This window comes from Takifugu rubripes, chromosome 3 (assembly GCF_901000725.2).
Source record: "Takifugu rubripes chromosome 3, fTakRub1.2, whole genome shotgun sequence".
Taxonomy (NCBI): Eukaryota; Metazoa; Chordata; class Actinopteri; order Tetraodontiformes; family Tetraodontidae; genus Takifugu; species Takifugu rubripes.
Window position 1 is genome coordinate 1,771,658 of NC_042287.1, and position 11,018 is coordinate 1,782,675.

General features: G+C 46.7%; 1 protein-coding gene across 1 annotated transcript; it reads right to left on the bottom strand.

Moving 5' to 3' along the window:
* Nucleotides 1-2,209: 2,209 nt before the first annotated feature.
* On the bottom strand, nucleotides 2,210-9,486 carry LOC101066918 (zinc finger protein 135-like). Its single transcript, XM_029834425.1, has 2 exons — nucleotides 9,228-9,486; nucleotides 2,210-3,953 (listed from the first exon to the last, which is right to left on the bottom strand). Exons 1-2 carry the CDS (start codon nucleotides 9,397-9,399, stop codon nucleotides 2,584-2,586), a joined length of 1,542 nt encoding a protein of 513 aa, XP_029690285.1. The 5' UTR covers nucleotides 9,400-9,486; the 3' UTR covers nucleotides 2,210-2,583.
* Nucleotides 9,487-11,018: the final 1,532 nt, after the last annotated feature.

The window sequence follows — 11,018 nt, forward strand, 5'->3', positions numbered from 1 at the left end:
GAAAAATGACGTGGAGGTCTCTTTTATCCCTCTTCGCTGCTTGTATCTGATGCCAAATCATATTGGTATGCTCTAAGCAACCAGAGAACCCAGGAATGCCAGCCTTCTGTACAGATGTATCAATGTACCTATTCTTTTCCAGGTAGGTGGACAGTCTCTTTGCTATTGCGCTGAAAAAGATTTTCCCCTCAACGTTAAGAAGGCAGATTGGCCAGAATTGACTAATAGTTGTCGCATCCTTCTCCTTGGGAATTAGCACACCTCCAGCCCCTCCCTTCTGCCACACGACCCTCATTAGCCTCCAAAGATAAGGCAAGACATCTGGTGCGTTCTTGTAAAGCTTATATGGTACTCCATTCGGCCCAGGGGCCGATGCTGACCTTGCCCGCCTTATTGTCTCCTCTACTTCCTTCCATTTTGGAGGACCAGTCTCCAAGTTAACTTCAGGAGGTTGAATAGGTGGGATATCCTATGGAATAGTTAGCTGTTCGTGCCTTTTTGTGTCCTGGTGGACCTTTTCCATGTATTCTTCCACTTCCTGCCTTGTGGCCTTCAGGGTTCCACTTTTTTCCGGAGCGAAGAGGTCTTTTAGGGATTTTTTAGAGGGATTTTGTGGCAACTGAGTTCTTGTGCGTTCCTTCTTCTTACGAAGCTTCCTCAAGTTCTCAGCTTTCCGCAAGGTTGCCAAACGAGTTTTGATCTCTCCTTCAAGAAGCTGAAGACCCTCTCTCTCGGCATCCGATGCTTTTTTCCATTGTTTCCTCAGCTGCCTTCGCTCTTTCACCAGCCTCTCAATCTCCTGCTGCCTCCTTGATTTGGCTGGCACAGTTGTTGCTTCACCACTTCTCCTTAGCTGAACTCCAAAGCGCTCTACTCCATAGTGATAAATGATTTTACCCATCCTTTCCAGCTTTACCTCCGCGGTTCCTATCCGCTGCTCCAGGATTTTTGTCAGGTCGTTGTTGACAGTTTCCCTCTCTCGCTTTTCAACAGCTTTGGGCCATTTCACCCTTGGTCTGTACTCTAGGGTCTTTTCTCTAGGAGGTCTCTGTGACTGTGTGGGTTCCTCCACCGGCATTCTTGTGCTTGTGCTTTCTTCCTCCGTTTCTCTCGATGCTGCTGATGCTCTGCGAACTTTGGTTTTCGTCCTGTCGCTGTGCTTCACTCGACTTATTTGAGTCGCTACTTCGTAAGAAGTACTGGTCAATGCGAGGGCCCTGTTTCTGCTGCCTCAAGCACCCTCTCTTTCCTTGGTGGATTTTAAGGCCGCTGGCTGTTGTTATTTTATTTGAGCCACAGAGGCACACCTGAAATGCTTGGCCTGCTGCTGTTGTAGATCTCTCATGTGTAGTGTTCTTGCTCAAAGTCGTTTCCATTCCTGGGTCTGTAACCGTGTTGTCAATCACTGAGCCATCTTGCGCCCCCCGCTCTCACAGGCTCTGGGGGTATGTTCCTCTGTTGATTTTCTGTAGCACTTAGAGGGTGCCTCCAACAAGCTGACACAGCGTCAGAGACTGCCGGCATGGGTAGCTAGCCCATGACAGCCCCATTGGGGTCTATTCCCTCCAGTCAGCTGTCTCTCCAAGCTGTCACACAGACTTTCCTGTGTTGTCAGCTGCCCCTTCACAGCAGTCACTGGACAAGTCCGGATATTCAGAATCAGTAAACACTGGATGAGTTGTTAGAAACATCCATTGTGCCAGTAGATGGTACACACTCACATGAGGTAAACCTTGTTGTGAAAGGGGGGAATACGTATGACTTTGGAAAGATTTAACTTTCTGGAGACATCATCAGCAGCGCCTTGAAACAATTTTGATTGTAAAAGACGCTATATAAATAAAGATTGATTCGATTTGAATGATTCTCCCAAAACTTGCACATGACTATGATATTTAAAATTACTCAGTTGAGTTCCAACAGGAACTAGCCAGAGCCCACATGACTCCTGTGCTGATTGGAGGTGTCAGCAGGAGGTAAATGGAGCCCACAGCTTTCATGATGGATGTTTAAAACAGTGGAAGAGCAGCTGCACCTGCAGACATCATGTAGCCACTTCACCTGTCCAAAACAGAAGGTTCTGCCTCCAGCCAACACCTGCTGAGCAACACATGCTCACAGAAAGTTGACATATAGATTTTCTCAATTGATTTTCTATTATGACTTTATTTTACTTATTTATTTTGAATTGATACAAAGATTCTCTGTGTTGCAGGTTTATTCCATAGTAACAAAGTTTATTATCAGGACAAAAGGGTGAACTGGTAATACAGAACATCTGGCATGAATCTAAAATTAAAGCTGTTATTTGGGCTCTTCTCACTGAGATGAAGAAGCTGCAGCAATATCTGAACTCTCTTGTTGACAAAGCTGGATGTTTTCGCTCCTGCCGGTGCTCATGTGCTGCACTAACTCACAATTCTGGGTGAAGGTTTCCCCACATGTTTCACAGACACATGGTCTCTAAACTGTGTGAACTCTCATGTGATAATTTAATGCAGAGTTTTGTTTGAAGTTTACTCACATATTTCACACGCATATGGTCTCTCACCTATGTGAATTCTCATGTGACTATTTAATTCATCATTTCGTTTGAAGGTGTTCCCATGTTTTACACAAATATGGTCTCTCACCTGTGTGAACTCTCATGTGCTTTTTTAATGCAGAATTATGTGCGAAGGTTTTCCCACATGCTTTACACACAAATGGTCTCTCGCCTGTGTGAACTCTTAAGTGGGTCTTTAATTCACTGTGTCGCTTAAAGGTTTTCCCACAGGTTTTACACACAAATGGTCTCTCACCTGTGTGATCTCTTAAATGGAACTTTAATTCATCATTTCGTTTAAATGTCTTGCCACATGTTTTACACACAAATGGTCTCTCACCCGTGTGATCTCTTAAGTGGATCTTTAAGTCAAAATTTTGTTTGAAGGCTTTTCCACATGTTTTACACACAAATGGTCTCTCACCTGTGTGAACTCTAAGATGGGTATTTAATTTGTCCTTTTGTATAAAGGTCTTCCCACATGTTTTACAGACATATGGCCTTTCACCTGTGTGAATTCTCTTGTGGAGATATAATGAAGAATGTTGTTTAAAGGTTTTCCCACATATGTTACACGCATATGGTCTCTCACCTGTGTGAACTCTCATGTGGATAATTAATGTAGTATTTGCTTTGAAGGTTTTCCCACATGTTTTACACACATATGGTCTCTCGTCTGTGTGAACTCTAAGGTGTTGCTTCAGTGATTTTGACAGTTTGAAAATTTTCCCACATGTTTCACAAATAAAGAATTTGGTTGCTGTGTCCTTAATTTTGTCGGCTGATGAGAAACAACCCTCTCTGAAATCTTTACCACATGCTGAGCCTAGATGTTCGTATTGAATAATGGAATGTCCTTTCAGGTTTGTCTTGATCTTTTCCTGTTCTTCACCTGTGTTACATGCAGAAGATTTAGCACCTGTGTCTGTATCACAGTCCACTTCTGACTCTGCTGGGCTGTTTACATTCCCAGTCTGACATTTAGGATGGTTCTGCCTCATGGTTTGTTTTGGCTCTTCAGCTGTGGTCCACCTGGAGTCTTCGCTGGTCCTGTTTACCTCATCTTTGCTCTCAGATATATGAGGACTATAGGAGAGCAGCTGCAGGTCACAGGCTGGATCTGGTAACACAGGGCTTTGAACTGTTGTGTTCACCTCAGGCTTTTCCTGGCTCTGATCAGGATTCAGGCCTAGTTCACTGTCGTCACCTTGCTCATGTATGGTCACCATTAAGGTGTCCATCTCCTGCTTCACAGTCAGTGGCTCTCCATCCTGATAACAGCAGGAATCTTTCTGTTCCTCATTGATTTGTGGAGGCTTTGAGTCCTCCTGGTCCAGACTGCAGCTCCTATCCTGATGCTGGTAATTATCCTCTTCCTCCTTCCACAAAGGTTGCTGCTGTGAAAGCTCTAGAAACACAGGAGAAATCATCAAGAATGGAAAAAAGTATGAGAGTGTGAAGCAATAGGTTTAGGGGCAACTGTACAAAGGGCAGTTTTTACCATCCAACGAGCCACAACAACGGGCAGCTCACAATATCAATGGTCAAACCTGCAACCTGTGAAGTTCTGCATATCTTCTCCAAACATCTGAAGCATCAGTCACATCTGAATGAGTAAATCTGAGGCTGCCATCTTTTTACAAACAAACGAGAGCAAAACATCAGTCCACATTAGCACATGGCTAATGTGACATCAGTGAAGATGTTTACGTGGACAAAATAGAGCTGGAACAGCAGTGTTTAAAGAAAAGGCTTGTTTACTTCACATTGAAAAACAGAAGACAAAGACTCCAGCGGAACACAGCAGGTGTAAATTAGGAGTTGGTAATAAAGGCTTCCAGTGCTGAGGGAGAAGACCCTGCTCTAAACTAGGAGCTCAAAGAGTCATAGCCACTAAAGTCAGACCATGAAAAAATCCCCAACTCTGCATGCAATAGAAAAAAGGTCATAAGAACCTTTGGTACCAGAAACTGCAAAAATCCCTCTAGCACAAAGGGGGCGATGGTGATCAAAACAAGTCTTGCTTTGATTTTTTCCAATTCAATTCATCTTTCTTTGTGTGTTAAAATCAGAACTGTCTTGAGGTCCTTTACAGAATCCCAGAGCCTAACCCCCAAAAAGCAGCAGAGAAAGAGAAAAACTGCCCTTTAACAAGAAGAAACCTTGAGCAGGCTCATACGGACGGACTCTCCTACTGATGGCTGGTTGGGCAGAGAGGGAGGAGAAGGCAGGGGCACAGGTACAGGAGAGACAAGGCAGACATCATGTTAATACATTAATGACACTGAGCTGGGGATGCACAGTGTATTAATATTAACATGTGCCATAATCACATCACAGACCAGTGCTTGGAGTGCCACAAGTCAGGAAAAACTAGCTCCGCTTTACACACGGTTTACACATGAGTACCCTATTTCAAGATTTCAAGATGGCGGTGCGGACACATGCAGCGGGCCCTCTCTCCAGAGTCGGTGCTGAAAAGTTGCGTGTGTGAATGTCTGAATGCTTTTCGTTTACGCCTGTGTACGTCGGGTACGTCGCCAAAGTCTCCTGACATAAGTTACAGCCGCCGTTGCCTTTTGGATCTACAGGAGAACTCAACAAACTCCATCCCAGCCCAAACAGTCTTGGAGGAACTTCGGAACCTCGTACTACTCCGCCGGCCTGCCAGAACAATGGCCTTGCCTGCTACTTCCCAACCCCCTAGGAGACACCAGAAGTGGTGTGAGAGAAAGCAGAAGCAGGGCAAGCGCGGAAGTACCCGGACTAGGCTAGCAGCTAGCCCATACAAACCCGCGATACCATCTCTCATTTTGGCCAACGTAAGATCACTGGACAATAAAATGAACCACATACAACTCATAAGATCTGCGCAGCGTGATGTGAGGGACTGCTGTGTTTTTATTTTCACGGAAACAACAGCTATCCGGGCTAACATGCTACCGCGCTTACCAATTCTGCTGGTCGCTGTTTACATCCCACCCAGCTCGAACACCAGCGTTAGGAGCGAGGCACTCAGTGTACTCTATCAAGCCATTAATGACCAACAGACAGCGCATCCAGATGGGTTTCTCATCACTGCTGGGGATTTCCACCAAGCAGATCTAAAGGTTTTCCTGCCTCGGCTGCATCAGCATGTGGACTTGCCCACTAGGGGAAATAATACGCTGTATCTGGTTTACACTAACAATAAGGGAGCATACAAGGCCTCCCCCACCTGGGTCTCTCTGACCACATTACCATCATGTTGAGACCAGCATACAGACCAAGGGTGAGAGTCATCAGACCAAACCAAAAGAAGGTATGGGTGTGGCCAGAGGGGGCCTGTTCAGCTCTTCAAGACTGCTTCAGTACAACAGACTGGGACATCTTCAAACAGGCCGCCACTAACAACAACCATACAGACGTCGAGGAATACATGGCAGTCACAGCATACATCAAGTTTATCGAAGATGTCACACACAAAACCATCACTATCTGTGCTAACCAGAAACCATGGTTGACAGGAGACGTCCACAGGTTCCTGAGGACTCGAGACTCAGCCTACAGGGCTGGAGACACCGTAGGGCTAGCAACAGCCAGAGCCAACCTGTCCCATGGAATCAGGGAAGCAAAACAACAATACAGCAAGAAAATATCAGGACACTTCAACAACACCAGAGATGCAGAGAGCCTGTGAAGGGGCATCCAGACCCTCACTGACTACAAACCCCCTCCACAAACATGCAAGAGCGACATCTCACTGCTAAACAGCCTTAATGAATTCTTCGGACGCTTTGATACACTGAACAACAAGCCTTTTCCAAGTCCACAAAACACATGTGGACTGGTTGGGCAAACTCCGAACTCCCCTCAAGCACCCCAACAAGATTAAAGAGGTGAGCCGTGGCTCCACGACCGGGGCGAAACCCGCATTGTTCCTCCTCGATCAGAGGTTCAACTATCAGTCTAATCCTCTTTTCCAGCACCCTGGCATAGACTTTCCCAGGGAGGCTGAGGAGTGTGATCCCCCTATAGTTGGAACACACCCTCTGGTCCCCACTCTTAAAAATAGGGACCACCAACCCGGTCTGCCAGTCCAAGGGCACTGCCCCCGATGTCCACGCAATGTTGCAAAGGCGTGTCAACCAGGACAGCCCTACAACATCCAGAGCCTTAAGATACCCCGGGCGGATCTCATCCGCTCCCGGAGCTCCGCCGCCGGGCAGCTGTTTCACTACCTCGGCAACTTCCGCTCCGGAAATTGGATGTTCCACCTCCTGGTCATCCAACTCTGTTCCACCTTGAGGATACGTGTTGGTAGGATTGAGGAGCTCCTGGAAGTATTCCTTCCACCGCCGGCTAATTGCCCCAGAAGACGTCAGCAGCTCCCCATGCGCACCTAACACGGTGTCGGCGAGTTGCCGCCTGCCGCCCCTAAGGCACCGGACAGTTTGGAAGAATCTTCTCGGAGCAGACCGAAAGTCTTCCTTCATAGCCTCACCGAACTCCTGCCATGCCCGAGGTTTTGCCTCTGCGACTGTCGCGGCCGCAACCCGCTTAGCCAACCTGTACCGGTCAGCTGCTTCCGGAGACCCACAGACCAGCCATGACCTGTAGGCCTCTTTCTTCAGCTTGACGGCTCCCCTCACCTCTGGTGTCCACCATCGGGTACGGGGATTACCGCCACGACCAGCACCAGTGGACTTGCAGCCACAGCTCGCGACAGCCGCCTCGACAATGGCGGAGCGGAACATGGCCCATTCAGACTCAATGTCCCTTACCGCCCTCGGAGCATGATCAAAGCTCTGTCGGAGGTGGGAGTTGAAGACCAGCCTGATGGGTTCCTCCACCAAGCGTTCCCAACAGACCCTCACTAAGCGTTTGGGCCTGCCAGTTCCACGCGGTGGCTTACCCCCCCACCTGATCAAACTCACCACCAGGTAGTGAGCAGTTAACAGCTCTGCTCCTCTCTTCACCCGAGTGTCCAAAATATATGGCCGCAGATCAGCTGACACGACTATAAAGTCAATCATTGACCTACGGCACAGGCTGTCATGGTGCCAAGAGCAACGATGAACAACCTTATGTTCGAACATAGTGTTAGTTATGGCCAAACTGCGACTAGCACAGAAGTCCAATAACTGAACACCACTCTGGTTCTGATCGGGCAGACCGTTCCTCCCAATCACGCCTTTCCAGGTCACGCTGTCGTTGCCCACGTGAGCGTTGAAGTCTCCCAGCAGCACGATGGAGTCCCCAGTTGGGACACTGTCCAGTGTCCGTCCTAGATCCTCCAAAAAGGGCGGGTACTCTGAACTTCCGTCAGAACCCGTTCCCCGACCCGAAGGCACAGGGAAGCAACCGTTTCGCTCGACCGCGAGAACCCAAACGTCAAACTAGAGAGTCTGGGGGCAAGCAAAAAGCCCACCCCCGCTCTCCGTCTCCCACCCTGAGCAACTCCAGCGTAGAAGAGTGTCCAACCCCCCTCAAGGTCTTGGGTTCCTGAGCCAACGCTATGTGTGGAAGTGAGGCCGACCATATCTAGTCGGTGACGCTCAACCTCCCCCACAAGCTCCAGCTCTTTCCCCGCCAGTGAGGTGACATTCCATGTTCCAAAAGCCAATTTCCATAACCGAGGATCGGACCGCCAAGGTCCCCGTCTTGGTCCGCCGCCCAATCCACACTGCACCGGACCCTTCATGCTCCTCCTGCGGGTGGTGGGTCCACTGGAGACGGGTCACTTAAAATTGTTCTTTGGAATCGTCTGTTCCTCACCAGGCGACAGAATCTCAGTAAAAGAATATTTACAAAGATGAAAAGTAGCTCTGGATCCATTTTGTAATGAAAAATTGCTTTATTAAATGTTTTCATTACAGCTGAATATGACTTGAGAATGTGCCATCACATCTTGGCTTGAAAATGTCAAGGGACACTAATTATTTTAGGTAATAAGTAATTATTATTGTATTATTATTGACATAAATATTTCATTTTATTATATAAAGTTAATTATCAGGTAAAACATTGCATTTTCATAAAATGACCGCTAAATGTATTTCTGATGGGTTAAAATATTTAAATAAACCTTGCCACTTTTCCCGGCGACCGGTTGGTAATTATTATGCGACACCATGACGTCACTTTACGTGCACCGTAAATGACGCCGTTGTCCGAATACTAACTTTAAATTGAGTGCACTACGTAGTTCACTCAATCCATGTCCCTCATGTAGTGAGTAGTGAATAGGAGACGAGTGTGTGGTTTCGGAAACAGCCTAAAATTCAGTGAACTACATAGTGTACTGAATCCAACTCTCCTATGAATTAAGTAGTAAAAATGGAACGAGTGTGTGGTTTCGAACACAGCGATGATCCATAAACTCTGTAAGCTACGCAGACAAAGAAGTGTAATTAAGTCGTTATTCTTTCAGTATCAATGCAGCGCGCTCATCAAGGAACATTAGCAGCAGCAGCAGCAGCTATAGCCTGTTACCCAGCAACATGTGTGCTGCTAACTCTTGTAGCTTTGCTACTGCTCGCCACCTACTGGCCTGCCATGCTCACTACCTTTTCAGCCATTGGAGGTTTACATTTAAATTGGTATAAATCAACATTTAGCAGCACATTTACGTTGCAGAAGCACTGTTTTAGTGTCACAATGAACATCCTTCCATATTTTGGGTTGATAAAGTTATACGTACCTGTCCTGTGTAACTTTATTTGGGGTCTCCAAACACTTTCCACCAGTCTGCGCTGATAATCGAGCTCTTCTTCACATCCGTCGAGCTTTAGTTGAAACACTCGGAATATTTCTTCAGCAGCAACAGTCAGTCGCTCCATGACGAACGTCCTCAAACACTCAACAGAAGACATTCTTGTTGCTTCCACACCACAATACGGTCAAACATACAAAAACCTTCTGCTCAAAGCCGCTGTTACCGATTCCTGCCGAATGTTACACATTATAGTTCCGCAAAAAACAACCGCGGGAGAAGTGGTTCCGGTGTGGTGTGTGTGTTCCCGAGGGCAGTGCTTCTCCATTATTTTCTGTAACAATCTCACAAACACACTGGTCGCCGCGACTATAAATAGTATCATTTGTCAGTAAAACTGTTGTAAATACACCTCTGCATAACACTGGATCCTCAACAAGAAAGAAAGATTTTTTTTATTTTAACACAAATACTTTATTTACAATTTACACAGGGACACAAACTCCCTGTTTAGAACACATTACTGACAATAAATAAATAAACAGATGCAGCAATACAATTACCCCACGAGGAGGTCTGCAAAATTTAATTGATTTTCCATAACAGTGCAGAGTACATTCTTGTGACACCATGTTTCAGGGAATTGGCCTAGGTCATTTATCATTTTAAAAAACCCGAACTCTAACCTCAGCCTACACCAGATGTTACAGCGTCACACTGAGGCGGCCTCACAATCTCCAGTTTTTCCAATTTAGTTTTTTCTGGAAATGTAGATTACCATCTTGGCTTCCCCGCAAATAAAATTTAGGAGTTTTAATTGAAAAAGTTTCGTAAAAACCATTAAAAACACCTTTTACAACATTAAAAAGCACACTGTCTCTCACACTCACTGTACACGTGAAACACTGTCTCTTGCCGGTGTGAGAAGAATTATTGTTATTGTTATTAGTATTATCTTTAAATGCTATTGTATGTAGATTTTGAGTGTTTGAGGAATGTTGACAAGAAAAGAAGAACATGAGAGTGTTTCGTAAAAGTGCTGAAGCTGCTTACAACCAAGCCCAGCACCCAGATGTATCCTGTTGGTCAAGATTAGAGAAGTTTGTTAAGATGGGAGAAGATATCAGAAGACAATGAGTTATGAAATCCTGTTTAGACATCCATTCTGTTTGCACCAATAAAAGAGGTGAGCGAGCAGCAGACGAAAAGAGTTGACAGAGGAAGCTTGAACTGCTGCTCAGCTCTCCCTTGCACGGAACTCCTGTTGTTTGCGTGGTTACTCTGAGTCTAGTAAACGAACAGCGCGGGTGATCAAAACTTCACCCTCACACCCGGATCAGAACGGGCACTGCTCCGACACAGCAGGATTCATCCTCGGGAGGAAAACGTTCAGGGCAACGGCCCCGTGTAAGACCCTTGGACAGTCCTCTCTTGTTGAGTACCATCACACAGTTGATGTGCAGAGTCTTCCTGTCCACTGCGTGCAGGAAGAATGCCTTTCATGGCCTGAGGAGAGGACCATCTAGATCCCCAAGATGGGTGACCAGCCTGATCTCTGGGAAGGGATCGTCGCCGTCTGGTTTGGTCCCCCGGCCGTAGTCCACTAGAAGACTCCTCTCTCTTGCCTGAGCCTGTTGCTCCACAGTTGCAGCACCCCCTCGGCTGCTTGGACAAAGCGGATGCCCCACAGAGAGCCCAAGGCCTCTGTGCCCGTTAGGTCAGGCCCTGCCACAGCCACTACGTGCTCCAGAAGCACCCTCCGGGTCTGACACAGTGCTG

Bases quoted from the DNA above. Each gene is read 5' to 3' on its own strand.
- LOC101066918 (XM_029834425.1), bottom strand. From the start codon at position 9,399: ATGTCTTCTGTTGAGTGTTTGAGGACGTTCGTCATGGAGCGACTGACT. The intron at 3,954-9,227 runs GTACGTATAACT...CTGTGTTTCTAG, and splicing joins AATAAAGTTACACAGGACAG to AGCTTTCACAGCAGCAACCT.